Below are 17928 nucleotides of genomic sequence, written 5' to 3' on the forward strand. Positions count from 1 at the left end.
GATTTGTCAATAGAAGATGCAATTTTGATGTCCAGAGAAGTGCTTTTGTCAGCTAATTTAAAAGCGCAATTTTATAAAACTTAAGTTAAATTATATTATACGCTGGAACGGATGGCAAAATGTGGCACACAATATGATGGTAAATGTTTTCGTTGTGGTAGCGAGAATGCTGATAGTTTGCATATTTTCTTTAGTTGTAGCAAGTTGTTTCAATTTTTGATTAGTATAGAAGAGTTTCTTGCTATGATTACTCATACTTCTGTTCAGATTTCTCCAGCTCTTATGTTATTAGGCGTAGGACAGAATGTAGGCAATGTAACTGTTTTATGTAAATATAAGCACTTCTTATTTGTAGCCATGACCGCAGCACGCTTGTGTATTGGAGCAGATTGGCTACAACCTGAGGCCCCAGCCTTTGAATTTTGGAGAGCTAAATTATATAATCTATACGAATTAGAATGGAGTCTTTATGCTTTAAAGGGGGTTAAAAAACGTTGACTAGGCATGCTGATTTGGGGGGTAATTAATGAACATTTAGAGATGTGATAAAGTTGGCTGTTATATGATTTCATGTTTTAAGTGTTATGTATCTGATGTTATTATTGTTTTATTTTTTCTTGCTGATGTTGTCAACTTGATCTAACTGTGGAATAAAAAAAAAAAATTATTAAAAAAAAGTGATATTTTTTTTAAGTGAATAATACAGTGTGGCTGTTGGCAGCTGGTGCCTTAGTTTAAATGCTGTTGTTGTATAGCGTTTTATGACCCTAGTGTAATTTTGCCGATTCATGCCCATATATAGGTATAAAATACTGTATCCTTATAAAGGCATAGAAATCATAACCATATTAAGACATAGCTCAAGTAGACCTAATACGGCTTGGCTACTTCCACTAGTTCCGAAAATCTACAACGATTTCCTGGAAAAACCCGCCCTCAGAAGTCAGGGACTTCCCCCTGCATGAATATTAGGTTATCCAAAAACTCATGGAGTTTTCAGAGAATTTAGTCTTGATTACGTTATTATGTCCAATCTTACGTCAAACTCGGCACCTTCAAGGTATAAATATGCCCACACTTGTCCAAACAAACACACAGTGGTTTGGAGCAGTTTGACTATCTACTTGCCCGACGCGTCCTGCTGCAGCAAGTGCCGAAGGAAGACGACCCTCCAGCTGACGCACTGAGAGACGCTGTACTTTCTTCAGCCGAGAAATCCAGCTCCAGTGTTTCCAGGCCACCCTTGCGGGTTGCTGGGAAATCGAGTCCTGAGAGAGAGTTACCAGACCTCCTACATTCTAAAACCAAGGTACGGAGCTGATTAGACCCTAAGAGAATTCTTGGAATAGATTCCTGGCATATAATACTAAAAAGAGGCTACGCTTTACTTACTTCTTCCCTTGTACTAGACCTAGGTTAGGTACACTGGGGTAGGCATATTTTAGAAGCACCAGTTGACTACTTTTAGTCATTATTTTATAACTATAAGTATTTTATGCATTTTAGGTATCTTATGGCTTAGAAATCATATCATGCTTTTACAGTATTATTTTATAATACTCTATTGTACGCTCGGTACTTTACAGCAAGTATTACGATTGCAGCAGTTAATTTCTTATGCTTGAGAAAGAAGACTGTTCAATAAATACCCTTCTCTGCACCTCTGGTGAAACGAAGCATGCACGATTGACTGAGTGAAATAACTATCTATTGTTTCCGCGACTCTAGAGATACATTTCTTAATCTTGGGAAACAAAGTTGTCATGTTTATGCGGTTGTCAGAAACGATTCCCTTCTTGTTCTAACCTACATGATATACTATTCCAATGCGTAGAGCCTATTGGTAATATAGGAACTACACTACACTACACTCTGAAGTGTCAGCAGGAAAATATGGTAAGGAAAACAAAGAAGGATTTATAAATGTGCAATTAAGAGATTCTTTTTCATTTTCAGGTGCTCCAGAAATGGTTTCTTGTAATTGGTTGCTTGGGGACAGCTGCTTGTTTTATCCTGTTAGGACCGGCCCCTTTCTTGCACATTAAAAGGTACATTCTCTTCATTTTTTGTGTTTTAATTGCACCACAAAGTTTAACAACATTAAATGGTGATAGGATTGTGAAATACAGCAGTTTACTATTAGCTGAATATGTGGAGGAAAGGAGACCTGCTGATTACACATTGATTCTAGCGGGCAGAAGAGTGATTAATTTTAGATACACATGCGAAAAATACAATGAACAATATTTTTGATGGTTTTGTGACATGCAAAATATTCTAATTTAAAAAGGATTGTTAAATCAGGATATGTAAGTTGCTCTAAATGCTGGACATTTGCCCTGGAATCCACGCTGCATCCATTTCTCTACGGTCAGCTGTTATACCCGATTTGTCACTAAACGACTGTACTATAGCCATAATACTTAATGACCTTCAATGTGGTACTTGAAAAGACAGACTTCTCATTTCACACCTGAGATTTCATACAGGATCACATTGCAGTTCAATGAGTACCTCAGCAGTTACTTCCCAGAGCAGAGTAAACATATAATGCGGCTGAATGCACGCACGCACCCCATTTCTGCAGGGCTTTATGTTTTCTATTCCTAGAGTTCTCCACAACCTCCTGCTCTTGACATTGTAAAGGCTGACAACCAGTGTTGGGGTTGCAGCAGTCTCCCATGTTTAGTTCCCCATTCCTCATGGACTGGCTAATGTAAACGTTTGACTTCCGCAATAATTATTTCCATTAATAAACCTTTATTTTCAGAAACTTCCTCTTAAGCTCTCATTCTGCTTAGACTCTGTATGTGTGATAGATCTGTCATATTTTACATTCACTCTTGCAAGTATCAGGATTCAATCTAGCCACAGCTTTTAAAAGCAGTGACAATATTCCCTCATAACCCTGTATGTGTCGGTCTGATGATCCTGGATAGAGTCTTTGCAGTCTCAAAAAGGATCAAAAGAACTTCAACGAGAATCTTAGTGTCTGCTGATGGTGAACACAGTAGGACCAATATAATGTTATACTCCTTTCTAGCTCTCATATATTTTCCCTATCTTTTAAAAAATTGCTGTTTAAAGGCACACTTTTTTGCAGTTTTATATGGAGTGAACTCGGCCCAAGGATATTTACGTGAACACTACACATAAGAGTCTTTTTTTAGGCACTGGGAGATTAAGTGATTTGCCCAGAATCACAGGATGTTGAGCTGATGCAGGTAGTCAGATGTGGTTTCCCAGGTTTCTAAGTTGGCAGCTCTGGCCAAAATATCACATCCTCTCCCTTATTAATCTAGGATGCCATCAAATCCAAAGATACTTACTTAAGAAGGGTAAACCCAAAACTAGTCTCTGGGACCTGGGTAAAGGACAGTACATAGGAACAATGGTCCCAGAAAACAGTGCTACAATGCAAAAAAATCACATGAATCACAACATGAATTCAAATGCAAAACTAGGGCAAGGAGTATTTGTTGCTCAAAGTGTTTTATTCACATTGGGCATCGATCTGTTATTGTAAATATTCACATATCATTACATACGAAAGTGTTCCAAGATGTGAATGAAATGCGGGGGGGAAGGAGGTGGGGCGATAGTGATTTAAGTGAGGATAGGAAAGTGACTGCAGGGTAAAGTGTGCATAAAAACAATATGTTGTAATCAAAAAGAGAGAGGAGAACTAGAGAGGCTAGTCCGTTTCCCCAGTTTATATGTTAGCAATCAATGAGAACTAGCTCTGGTTTAAATTGTTTGTATGTCTGCGGGTGGAGGAATATCATTAGGTTTTATGAAGGCCCTCACCCACCAACCTAGTTGGTGGCATGCTTCATCATCGGGCCCCACCCAAGGTACCGAGTGTACCTCAGGTGTGCTTCGACGCCAGATTACTGCGCAGCGGGTTTTTTGGTTTGTGAGGGTGCTGTGAGTGTGCTCTGAGTGAGGTTTAAAATACTTTCCTGGGTGACCCAAAGACTGTTTTAATGGTGGGCCCCAGGCAGTCAATAAAAACAAAGGCCTTCGGACGTGCACAGTAGGCTTATGGCCTCCGACGTCCTGTTTGGTCAACTAGTTTCAGCCAGGCCATTTCTTCTACTGGCGTTCATCAGGACCTTATATGTGTAGGGTGTTACAGGGGTTTGTATGAGTTTCTCAGTGCCCTGTGTGTAAAGCACACGCTACGGTGCTTTTATGTGCAAGAGGTGTTTCCTCTCGAGTTGTACCTGTGGGGGCTAAAAAAGGACAGACATAACAATTAAATCAAGGCTCCTTGTAGCGGGCTAAAAGCATTCAGTGAGGCCGCGCTGGGTGCCTAGTGGTGACCACAGACAAGGCGATAGTGTTGGCGTCAGTGGCGGGCAGTGAAAGTGTGGCTGGTCTCACAATATGCGTAATTATATGTGAAATAAGGCCTAAGTACCGTAACCGGAGTTGGCGTAAACAGTGGTGAAGAAATAAAAAAACATTAAAATGGAGTTACTTACACGTGATTTTAGCGAACAACTCAGCCTGGAGCTCAGCCGGGGGCCAGGACCATGTGCACTCTAAATTGGGGGAAGAAAAGGAAAAAGGGTGTTGGGGGATGGGGGTAGTCTGGACCCAACAAGGTAACAGTAAAAGGATGCACACGCAGACACTGCCTGGGTCAGCATGAATGGTGGCAGTACCGTTAACAAAGTCGACTTCAGGTACTTACTGCGCGATGTTGCTGGGCCCGCAATGAACCTTTTGTCCGGGCTGAGGTTCTGTGAGAAGTGAGCTTCAGTGTAGAGAGCGCTTAAATACCAGTAGAAAACGCCAGGTGTTGCTTGTTAGCTGTGTCAGTTGTTCTGGCCTGGGCACGTGTAACTGGGTGTGTTCAGCTTCCGGTTGTCTCGAGGAGATGCCTGTAGTAGAGGAAATAGAAGAAAGACTCGCATGCAGGTGTATGTTCAGCTTCCTGTTGTCTCGAGGAGATGCCTGTAGTAGAGGAAATAGAAGAAAGACTTGCATGCAGGTGTATGTAGCGCTCTCTCTATTTATTTTTTAATGGCGCAGTTTCTTGGGGCAGGCTTGTGTACAGGCTTTCAATGTCTAGTCCCACTAGTAACTGGGTTGTGGGGTTAAAATCCAGGCCTTGAAGGACGGACAGGAGATGTTTGGTGTCCTTGATGTAAGTGGTTGCAGCCTGTACTAGAGGGTTAAGAATAAAGTCACAGAACCTTGAGAGGGGCTCTAGGAGTGAGTTGCAGCCTGAGACAAGCGGTCGTCCCGGGGGTGGTCTTGTTTCCTTGTGTACTTTAGGTACTGTGTAAAAGTACGGTATCTGGGCTTGTGTGTTGCAGAGGAAGGTAGCCTCCTGTTTCAAGATGTGGTTGTTGTTTGACGCTGTGGTCACCAGGTTGGTGATTGCTAGCTTGAGTTGATTGGAAGGGTCACTGTCGAGATGTCTGTAATTGCGGTTGTCATCGAGGAGTCTCTGGCACTCTGCTCGGTAAGCCTGGGTGTCCTGTATCACAAACCCTCTGCCTTTGTCGGCAGGTTTGATGGTAATGTTGTCGTTATCTCAGAGGGTTTTCAGTGCTGCCCGTTCTTCTTTAGATAGGTTGTTGTAAGTCTCTGTTTGATTGGTTTTCTCTACTTCATTGTATACGGCCTGCTCGAAGGCAATGATTTCTACAGGTATACTGGAAAGTAGAGGCATGAATGTTGATTTGGGACGTAGACCAGTCTCATTGCTTTCCCTTGTGTCACTATTGGTGTCTTGTCTTTCAAAAAAGGTGCGGAGCTTCAGCTTCCATGTGTCAGTGGCTGAATGGGTGGGTGAGTGAGTGTATGAGTGTGTGTTTGGGTGAGTGAATGGCTGTTTGAGTGGAAGTTTGTTTAAGTGTGTTGGTATGCGAGTGGATGTACTGGAGAGTGAGTATCTGTGTGAGTAGTTTTATGGGTAAGCGAGTGGGTTTGTAAGTGTTTGTATAGATGTATGAATGGGCATGTAAGCAGTTGTGTGGGTGAATGAGTTGGTGTGTTGCTAGTTGTATAGGTGAGTGTAGGGCTGTGTTAAGAGGTTGTATGGATGAATGAGCGTGTGAGTAAGTAGTTGTATGGGTGAATGAGTGGTCATGTGACTGCCTGCATGTTTGAGTGATTAGCTGTGTGAGTACCTGTATAGGTGAGTGAGTGGGTGTTTGAGTGGCCCCATGGATGAGAGAGTAGGTGTGGGAGTAGTTGTATGGGTCTGTGAATGGTATATGTGTAGTTATGTGGGTATGTGAGGTGGTATATGAAAGATTAACGGGGTATGAGAAGGTGTATCTGTGATTCTGTTAATGATGTCATGAGTTATGCCATTTGAGATGTCATAAGCAGTGCATTTTGGGGGCCTAAGTTATAGTTAGCTCTGATAACTATAACCTCTGAATATCTATGGTTTTCTACGAGTGAAATCTGAGCCAAGCTATAAAGTCCATGTCATCTTTTTCAGTGGAAGTTTTTTAAATTCTATTTCCTAACTATAAATTCCCTGTAGTCTTTGTTTTTTTCACTAAATTTCTAATTTTATTATTCATAAAAACTAAGCACCCTTTGGATTTTTCAGAAAATTTCCAATGGGCCCGATTCACAGAACTAACTTAAGACAAAATCCTAAACTTACTACCATTTACTCATTTTGGTATTTACAGAAGGCACTTACTCATTGTTGAGTAAGTGCCTTAGGTGAATACCAAAATGAGTAAATGCACTTACTCATTTTGGTATTCACAGAAAGCACTTACTCATCAATGAGTAAGTGCCTTCTATGAATACAAACATGACGAAGTGCCTTCTGTGAATACCAAAATGGTAGTAAGTTTAGTATTTTGTTTCAAGTTAGTTCTTTGACTCTTGACCAATGTTTTTTAAAAAAAATTTCATTTTGTAGCTATGGTATTTCATTTTTTTTAAGTTTTAACATTTATTTAAAAAAATTATGTATATAATATCAAATATTGATGTAGTTCACATTTTTTGGGATTTCACTTTATTTAAAATTGTAATTGTTTTTTCATTTATACTTATTCTTTTTTTAGTTCAGTTTATTTATTCTAAAACATTATTTTAAAGATCACTTGTTTTTATTAAATGAAAAAAATAAATTCTAAATGTTTTGTGAAAAATAAGTAGTATTGTCTTTTAATATTGTTTATAACATATTTTGTTTTCCACAATTTTTGGAGAACACAGTACTTCCACGGTACAGAAACCAAGACTGAACTGCAAGAACTCTTTGGTTTCCTTTTCCGATCATGTGATTGCAATGTTTCTGCAATTTCCAAACCACAAGTTCACTGAAAATTAAAAAAAGTAATTTCTACATATATAGATCACTATATGCGGCCAGCCAATTGCAACCTTGCATTGGCGCACAAATCCGCGGATACCCAGCGGTTGGATCTAGCTACACAAATTTGGTTTTCGGTAAAAATCTCTAAAAAAAACCAATATGCATGTATATATATATATATATAACTTACTACTGGTCGGCTATAGGTAGTAATAGTTAGGATGTAGTGTCCATAGGAAGAGCTTTTAATGATTTGATAAAAACCTTTGGCATTGTTTGACGGATCCTCATTAAATTTTCGAAACTAATTTGATGCTCACTTCAGCTGCTGTCTTGAAAATGTCATAGTGATTCGTCAAGTGGGGGCTGAGAAAAAGGAGGGGTCCCGAAAACAAAGGGCGGGTTCCCACACTTCATTTGTAATTGGCCCCCGGTTGGGTCAGATCCCAGTAGCAGGTGTATGGTACTTCAGAGCGGGGCACACAGGGACCCCCTCCTTTGAGTAGTAAAGCACCAGTGACTGCCATCTGCCTTGGGAATGTTAAACTTTTTATGGGGGTTGCCCTAGGCAACTCCTATATAGCAACTCTCTGCCCTTGGGACCGCCACCTCACAAAAGCAAATTATTAATGATTGTGGGGGGCCTAAGCACCCCCTGCAGCCCCAGGGACTGCCACCTCCCGGGGCAAAATTCAACATAAATGTGCGAGGGCTTCAAGCTCCCCCACAGCCTTGGGTATCGCCACCTCCCCAGGGCTAAAATGAAATAAGTATGGGGGACCCATTGGGCACCACCACAGACTGCCACATCCCTGCAGCAAATTGCAAATCTTGAAGTAGAGGCCACCTGCAGCCACAGGGACCACCACCTCCCCAGGGCTGTATACTGTCATGCAGCCCTCTTCCTGGAGCCCTAGATGCCGTGGGGACCCTCACCCAACAGGGTTGCCTACAGCAATGTCCTGAGATGCCCACTTCCTTGACATTACAGTTTTCTATGGCTTGGCGGGAGTTCCGCTCCCGCCAAGCCATATTAAACTCTTTTCTGCTTTGAGGGTACATGGCCTCCCTCACACTCTGCAAACTCTCCTCCTAGGACACTGCTTTCGGGGGAATAAATTCTTCTTTACCCATGAGGGCCTCATGACTAAAGTAGACTTCTTACCTCAACCAGATGTTCACTATGAGTCGCATGTTGGTGGAGAAAGGGGGCGTGGCATCTAAAGTCCTCTCAGCAGTCAGGCTGAGTGGGACTTACTGGAGGTAACAGCAGGAGTAGTTAGCCCCTCAAGGACCCTCAAGAACAAAGGAGACTCCATCCTCTAATTAATTTTGCACCAGAAGGCGTGTTTGCAGAGTGGCGGAGAAAAGGAGCATGGCCACAAAACTTCTCCGCAATCCTGCAGTGTGGGTTGTACTGGAGGTGACAGGAGAGGTCGTTGGTCCCCTAGGATCCTCAAGAGCCAAGGGGACTTCATACCCCAACTAGTAGTGCACCAGGAGGGCTGTTTGCAGAGTGGTGGAGATCGGGGGAATGGCCTCCAACATCCTCTCAGCAAACTGCTGCATGGAACTTACATGAGGTAACAGGAGGGCCAGTTGCCCCCCAAGGACATCCTTGGGGTCCAACAGCCCCTCCTGTTACCTCCAGTGAGTAATAGATGTCATCAGTGATGTCATGAATGATGTCACTGACCATGTCATCAGTGATGTAATATGTGAGATCATAAGCAGTCATCGCGAGTGGCACAAATTATGGTTAGCTCAGCTATACATGCTGAATCTCACTGGTGTTGTACAAGTAAAACCTGAGCCTAACTATAACGTCCCTGTAACCTTTTTTTTTTTAGTGAATTTGTGAGGTTTCTTTTTCCATTTCCAAACTATGATGTCCCTGTAACCTTAGTTATATTTAGGACCTAGTTTCCATAGAACGAGCGTTTCTTCATTTGCCAATAACTTTGATGCCTTTTGACAGATTTTCACAATATTTTCAAAACTAATATGAAGCTCACTTCAGCTGCTGTCTTGAACGTTTTGTGATTATCCGACAAGCAGGGGGCGATGAAAAGGGAGAGTCACAAATCACATTTTCCCCATGTTAATTCCCATTGGATTTTTAGGCATAGCTACAGCCCAAACTGCTGAACAGAACTGCACCAAACTTGGCAGAAAGGTAGATATTGATCCCGGGACTTTTTGTAATTTGGTTTAACTCCATTCAGTGGTTTTAGAATAATTAACCAAAATCCAAATTTGTAGACATAGAGACACAACGGGTCGGCAAACCCTCCCATTCTCGTGCTGAGATCTGTTAGGCTGCCAACACTTCAAAACAGGAAGTGTTGGCAGCCATTTTGGGACTCCTGGAACCTCCAGTAAGTCCTACACAGTGGGATTGCTGAGAGGTGATCCAAGACCCCTCCCCTTTCTCCACCACTATGCAAACACCCCTCCTGCTGCACTACTATTTGGTATTAAAGAGAACAGGGGTCCTCAGGGAATTCAATAAACAAAACAGATAAACTTATAGGCCACAATCAGTACTATAGTTCAGTTTCCTAGCCCAGCCGGGCGAGGAATGTTTAATTTAGACTTAGAAGGAATTTGATTGACCTAAAGAGGGTCACATACAAACATTTAGATAGGGCACAATCCTGTACCTATCCCAAGAATTAGAAAGACCATAGGGTAAAGAAAGTAAGTGAATCAGAAGGAAAGTTTGTTACAGGCAAAAAAAGCTGGTTGAATATGACCAATGTTGGCAACCCTAGCGGTAATGTGGCGCCTTAATTACTCCATTTTCCATCCAATCCAGCCCACGAGACCGCCGTACTAAAGTGGCTACATTCCCCAAGGAGCTACGCACTCCCACATCCGAGCCCCATTAACAAGGAAGACTCGTGAAACTACGACCTTTCAATCAAATTCGGACCTGACAAGGTAAAGGTTCTGCCCCGGCACTCATTATGGGCACTCATACCAGACTCATCCTTTATCCCTCACAATTTATTTTCTGGTTCCAGGCACCTTGAATTCCTGGGCACTTGGCAGTACCCCTAATGTCCTACTGTGCCTGTCCAAGACCACTATAGAGACTTGGCAGGTTAGTAATATCTCTGGATTTGCGAACAGCCATCGCCGATTTCAACCGGGCACGAATAATATCACCCAACTTCGGTCACAATGGCAATTACGAAACCAGCACGCATGCTATTAGTCAATTAACGTCTGCCGCAACGACGATCACGACCCAAAATATCTGATGTACACAATGCGCCACCATTCAATGCCTCAGTAATTCGTCACCTTTCTCACCAGCACGCCAATTAAAATTGACAATGACTGTGTGCACAAATCACAATGTCGATCCTCTGCCGTTTCCCTGCGCCGTTCACTAGCCTATTGCCGCACCGCCTTAATACCTGGCTAATTAGTCACTGATAGTTCTTCAATTCACCACGCCGATTTCTGGTTACCCGATTCCTAGTTCTATCACTCACCTGTTCAAGGAATATTGTTTATAGTGATGTGACGCAACTCTCACCGAGCCCTGAGTTGGCCCCCACTTGCATGGAATTATTTCACGCAGTTCAAACACAACTATGAACAAAGATATTAGTTCTGACCAGGAGTGGCCAGTAAACCACATATTGACCTCGCTATCGCAAATGTTTTTAAGTCACTTTTTCAGGCAGATGCCTTATGCTGTTCTCTCATTTTCCTCCCCTTTACTTCCACAGGCATTCGTAATGGAAACAGGCAGTGATTAATACAGTCCTGATGATGATCCCGGTTCATTAGGAGCCAGGGGATCGAAACGTTGACGCTTAAAACAGTGTTGCATGAAATCAATTTGTATATTAATCTGTATACACTGTATGTCGAAACTTGCTGTGATTGAATATTAATTCGCAAGCGACAGTTGGCTCCAAAAACTCTTTTTTGCCTGTAACAAACTTTCCTTCTGATTCACTTACTTTCTTTACCCTATGGTCTTTCTAATTCTTGGGATAGGTACAGGATTGTGCCCTATCTAAATGTTTGTATGTGACCCTCTTTAGGTCAATCAAATTCCTTTTAAGTCTAAATTAAACATTCCTCGCCCGGCTGGGCTAGGAAACTGAACTATAGTACTGATTGTGGCCTATAAGTTTATCTGTTTGTTTATTGAATTCCCTGAGGACCCCTGTTCTCTTTAATAGCATATTACCCATGGTCCAAAGGTATCTTTTGGGTTCCCTTGTTTACATAAAAAAATAGCACTACTATTTGGGAGATAAAGTCCCCATAGATGCTTAGGGGCCTTAAAGCGACAAAAACCCTTCTGTTACCTCCTGCATGACCCACACAGTGGGATCACTGAGAACCGGTGGAGAGCCCTCCCCCTTTCGCCACCACTCTGAAAATATGCCTCCTGGTGCACCACAGGTTAGAGGATGAAGTCCCCTTGGCTCCTGAGGGTCCTTGGGGACCTCTAACCCCTCCTGTAATCTCCAGTAAGTCCAACATTGTGGGATTACTGAGAGGTCATCTGAGGCCAACCTGTTTCTCCACCACTCTGCAAATGCGCCTACTTGATGGGGATGAAGTTCTTATGGATGCTGAGAGACCTTGAGGGCCAAGAAGCCCTCCTGTTAACAGCAAGTTCCACATAGTGCGATTGCTGAAAGCTGCTCAAAGGCCCGTCCCCTTTCTCCACCACTCTGAAAATGCGCCCACTGTTAAAAAACAATAGAAATTCACTTAATAAACTAAAGGTTACAGGGACATTATAGTTAGGAAATAGAATTTTAAAAACCTTCGAAATTCACTTAAAAAACAAAGGACATATTATTAAAAATGGAAGAAATTCACTGAAATAAATTAATACAGCGACATTATAGGTTTTAAAAAAAAATCTTTTTATTGAGTTTTCAGAAAAGAAACAATACAGATAAAAGCAACAAATCCGGAGCATCAATTGAAAATGAATACATAAAACAACGAAATAAACAAATAAAGCAAAATGAGGAACAAATACCAGTCTCAATGGCTTATTGCTATCTAGCTTGGATTAGCAAAACAAAATTCGGGACTTGGGTGCATTGATACAATACATACAGCACTAATTCATGGACGTGAGTGGGCATTGCAATTTACAACAGGATAGTTTGTGGGAGTAAACAGTAGACACAAAACCTAAAAAGCAGGGGATAGACAGTTTCCGACAAATACTATAAATGGGATGACATAAAGCTCCACAGACATCTGATGTACAAATAAAGCTGAGCAACCCCTTGCCCACGTTCTGCAATCCACCGCCTACTTGTGTACAGGAGTTCCAGCAGTGCTATCGGGTATATGGGGGAATTTGCTCTGTCTCCCGCCCATTGTAGAAATGGTTCCCAGATGTTTTGGGCCTGGAAGGCAGGAGCATCAATTCCCAGTAAATACCCAACTGTGTTTGTCCATAAGTGACATCTGATAGCCATGCTTCAAATTTAGGTAATTTTGGTCTGCCCCATCGGACAGCAATTTGTCTCCGTGCATAGAGCAGAAGGAGGGCATGCAGTTTCCATCTTTGGGGCACAGTGTCACTTACTAGACCCAATAGACCCAGATATGGGGACGGGGCATCAGTTCTTCCGATTATCTGATTTATAGCGAAAAATATTTCCTGCCAGTAATCATCCAGCTTAGGACAGTTCCAGGCAATGTGCAAAAATGAGGCAGGTTCGAACCCACATCTCCAGCATTTCTCATCTTCCCTCAGGTGCATGCGGTAGAGACTAATGGGAGTTCTGTAATACCTGTGAAATTTTTTTTTAAATGAATGAGGGGCAGCCTATAATTTGGGGACAGTTCCAACAGCAGCCTACAACAGAAGGACCATTGTTCGTCCGTCAATGGGGGATCTAGCTCTCTATTCCAGTTCTGCATGGAATTGGGCATTATGACAGGGTCATGGTCTTGCATAGCAGTGTATAAACGAGACACTAACTTACGCGGGGAGGCCCTTGCAAGAATATTTTGTAAAGCGTGCAATGTTGGAGTTTCCTCCGGAAATCCTTCCCAGAGGGAGCGACATGCCGCCTTGAATTTATGATAAGCAAATTTCTCTCTAAACGAAACTTCGTGGCCCTCCTCCCCCATCGGCGGAGGCCTGAACCTGCCATCAGGGTATAGATCTGCGAACGTACGCAACTGTGTACCCCCCCATCATCACCTCACCTCCAATCTCCTCCACACAGGCCAACAAAGGGTTATTTCGCTAGGGGACAGCAGGTGCAAATACTAGTGGAAGGCAGGCACGTCTCTGTAGTTCACGCCATGCCCACCTCAAAGTGTCTGCCGTGTCTACATCCAGTGTAGTGCGAGGCGTTTTCTTATAGACTGCTACCGCCAGTGACGTCGGCGCCACTGAGTCCAGTTCCACCGCCACATGGGGTTGTTACGGTGTTTGATAAATCCAGAAATGCAGAAATTGGGCTTGCGCACAAAGTGCATAGATGTGCATATCCGGGGCGCCCAGACCCCCCTGCCTCAGTGGCAAAGTCAGGAGAGCCCATGAGCCTCTGGCTTGGCCCCCTGCTCACACAAGAGACAGCAGTTGTGAGCGGAGATGGCTGAAGAAATGCTTTGTGAGCGGGATTGGCACATTCATAAATAAATATAGAAATTTGGGCAACACCACCATCTTGGATAATGCCATCTTACCTGCGATGGACAGGGGTAGTTTGGACCAAATTGCCACCTTACTTTCCTGCCAGTAGACTGCCCGCCCAAAGTTCAAGTTCCAAATGTCCTACATATTGCGGCGAAGCCAGATCCCTAAATATTTTACTTCGTCTGCTTCCCAGTGTAATGGGAATTCAGACCTCACCTAGGGGGTACTCTTGGTTAGTGGGAAGACCTCAGATTTTGCCCAATTTATTGATTTACCGGATATACCCCCAAATTTGATGAATTCACAGAGAAGTGGGTCCACATTATCTGAGGGGTTTAGGACATATAGAGTCACGTCATCTGCATAGGGAGATATTAATAAGTTACGAGTACTGAAACCAATCCCTCAGGCAGTATGGTGCTGCTGTATTCTGACAGCAAGTGGCTCCATGGCGATTGCAAAAAGTAAAGGCGATAGTGGACAACCTTGCCTTGTGCCACGAGTTACACTAAACGCCTCTGAGATCATGCGATTTACTCTCACCCTGGCCAGTGGCTTACTTTATTTGAGCTATAAACAAAGGGCTAACACCCATGCGCATCAATATCTGAAACAAGTATGGCCATTCAAGGGAATCAAACGCCTTTGTGGCGTCTAAAAAAAATGCGGCAGCATGCACTGTAGGGTGGAGGTAGTGTAGCACCGAGAATATCGTGCAAAGGTTATGTGACGTAGAGCGACCGGGTTTAAACCCCGATTGATCTGGGAGGGCTATCATTGGGAGAAGAGGTTGGAGGCGGTTCGCTAGTAGCTTAGCATATATTTTGACGTCTACATTTATCAGGGATAGTGGTCTATACTAATCTAAAGCCGTTTCCTCTTTGTCCGGTTTCAATAACGTCGTTATCAATGCCTCTCGCATTGAGGCTGGAAGGATCCCTGCCTCTAGCGACTCCGCATAGATCACATGGAGTCTAGGAGCTAGCTCGTCCATGTAGGCATTATAGAAAGCTGTTGTCAGGCCATCTGGCCCTGGGGCCTTGTTCAATGGCAAACTGCTTATCACGAACATTGACACAGACAACATGTAGGCGGCCCACAGGACTCACAGGAATACGCTGCCCCGCCTTAAAGACAATTGCTCCTTGCTAATCAGACTGGGTTTTTCTGTGTATGCTTTTTAACGACGAGAATAATGCACAAATCTTAATGATTTTTTAATGTCTATTTTTTTACTTTTTATCTTATGTTTACTGATTGTAATACGCTTTGCACTGGTTTTAATTAACTATGCATAATAAGCTTACTTACTTACTTACTTACTTATCACTTGTGCAATATCCGAAATTGTTATAGGGCAATCCATGTAACAGCGATGTGCGTCATTAAACCATACTAATGCAATGGAATCTAGGAATTCTTGCAAGGTCTCTGGGATTGTTGACTGAGTGGCGGTGTATAGGTTAGAATAAAAGTCCTGAAACTCATTTAAGACCTCAGCTTGCCCCTTTGCGGTGTTACCATCAGGTGTTTTGATCGTGTGTATGAAATGGGAGAAGTGGATTTGGGAATCATTCCCGCCATTGTACGACCCGGTCTGTCCCCCTCCCCATACCACCTGGCTTCAGCATATTTGCCTAGAAACTTGAGTTCCCTCTGGGCCTCTTCTGCAAATTCCAGTAGTTTCCCTTTTAAGTCCGCCGCTACCTCGGGACTGGGATGAAGACAGAATTGATGCTCAAGCTCCTTGATCTGCCTCTCAAGCGCTGCTATGGTACCCCTGATGGCCTTTGGGACCCCAGCTTGTCTGGTTATGCACTTTCCCCGTATCACAACTTTGAAGGCGTCCCAGAGGGTCGCTTCAGTAGTCACTGACTCGGAGTTCAAAGTGAAATACTCTGTGATGTCAGACCTAATCTCCTCCTTAAATGCATCATCCAACAGTACATGAGGGGGGAGTCTCCAGCTGAAGGCCAGTGTAGGTGTGTCTGGGAGTGACAACGCAAGTAGACACGGGGCATAGTCCGACAGAGAACGAGCTAGGTGACAGACCTCTGCAGTCCAGGTAGCTACATCGGAGGATACCAGCCAGAAGTCTAATGTGGACCAGGCCACATGATGGCTAGAGATGCATGTTCCCTCCTGTGTGCACGGGTGTCTGACTCTCCAGATGTCCAGCAAATTACCCTCTAGTATTAGATCAGGAAGTGCTCTGCATGCGTGTGGCTGTAGCAGCCTTGGTGCACTTTTGCGGTCCAAGGTATCATTTAATACAACATTGAAGTCCCCACCCCAGATGATAGTGTCACAGTTCATGGAGGATATTCGCACCCAGATGTCCCTAAAGAACTAGGGCGAGTCCACATTCGGCCCATAGACGTCAGCCAACACCACTGGTGCACCACTCAGACAGCCGTGAAGTACAATATAGCGCCCTTCTGGATCCAGAAACACTGCATTCTCACTCCAATCCAACCCCTTACGAACAAGTATTGCCACTCCCCTTGCATAGTTGGAGTAAATCGCGGAGTGGACACCTTCCCATCGATTGTGTTTCAGCTTTGACGATGGTTGTGAATTAAGGTGTGTTTCTTGTAGGAAACAGATGTCAATGCTGTGTCTCACTAAGTACGCATGAATTAGACGTGCCTTCCTACTGTCATTAAGCCCCCGTACATTCCATGTGAGGATCCTAATTACTTCTGTGGTCACCCCCATCGGCTCACTACGAATGTGTGCTGCCCCCCCAGCCCAATTATATGTAGACCAACAGTGCATCCCAATAGTCAACCCAGAGCTCAGATACTGGTACAACTCAGAACACCCAACTACACCCACCCACCCTCCACACACTCCAACCCCCCAATCAGGTTGTGTCAAACCCCCCCATATCCACTGAAAAGGTAGAGTAAACAGAACTTAGGGAAACACCCCAGGAAGGCGAGGGAGCACAAGCATACTCCCCTGTTCACACAGGGTGGCCGAGGGGATTGTAAGCGCAACCGTGAGGACATAGGTGAAATTCACGAGTCATATTGTGTCAGGTTAACAAGGTGCAAGTAAAACATATTAACATGCATAGTAACAATGCGATCTCGTAGTCCGCCTGTAATAGAAAATACATCCTGAATAATAAACAGAACATGCATTCTTAGTCTGAAACAATGCCAACGTGGACTCAAACAAGACAAGGAGATAGTTCAGTCGTTATCACTTAGGCGGTCTCTTCCCCGTTCTCGCTCCACATTTGCTACTTACACTTTCGGACCGCAGACATGCTTGGCAAATTTAAGAGCAGATTTTGCATCTGTGAAGAAATGTGCTGTTCCATCATGAGACACTTTGAGCTTTGCAGGGTATAGAAGCGAGTAAGGAATCTGTGCTTGTAGCAGCAAGCGTTTGGCTGGAAGGAACTCCCTACGCGCGGCCTGCACCGCCGGGGTGAAGTCAGGATAAAAGGAGATGGTATTTCCCTTGTGTGTGATTTGACCTTTATCTCGCGCCAACCATAGTATGATGTCCCTGAATTGATAATTCAACAGTTTGGCCAGGATGGGCCTTGGCGTGCCGCCTACCGATGGCTTCGGCCCGAGAGCCCTTTGTGCCCGCTCGACCACGAACACCGATGATAGGTGGGGATCAAAGAGTTTGTGCAGGAGGTCCGTCAACTACACCTCCATCTTGGTAATAGCCATCGTTTCCGGAATTCCAGTGACTCGGAGGTTGTTCCCTCTCGAGCGTGCTTCCAAGTCGTCATTCTTTGCCCTGATAACTGTTAACAGTTTGTCCATCTGTAGGAGTTGCTCTTTCGTATCCTGCTGAAATTCATGGGATTCAGTATGCCTATTCTCAAAGCAGTCTAATCTAGTTTTGTGCGTGGTCACTTGAGATTTAACTGAAGCCAGCTGAGAGGTCAGAGCGTATAATTTAGCATCTATATTTCGCAAACTAGAGCGCACGTCCAGCATCAATG

The 17928-nt window shown here is 43.7% G+C and overlaps 1 protein-coding gene across 2 annotated transcripts in view; it reads left to right on the forward strand.

Annotated features, from left to right (window-relative positions):
• The window catches only part of LOC147708819 (MFS-type transporter SLC18B1-like), an 886944-nt gene that overhangs the window by 463490 nt on the left and 405526 nt on the right, over positions 1-17928 (forward strand). For both annotated transcript variants that reach the window (XM_086925398.1, XM_086925399.1), the window contains exon 9: positions 1957-2048. In XM_086925398.1, the coding sequence (XP_086781524.1) occupies positions 1957-2048 (92 nt within the window). The remainder of the gene's footprint in view (positions 1-1956; positions 2049-17928) is intronic.

This window comes from Lissotriton vulgaris, chromosome 6 (assembly GCF_964263255.1).
Source record: "Lissotriton vulgaris chromosome 6, aLisVul1.2, whole genome shotgun sequence".
Taxonomy (NCBI): Eukaryota; Metazoa; Chordata; class Amphibia; order Caudata; family Salamandridae; genus Lissotriton; species Lissotriton vulgaris.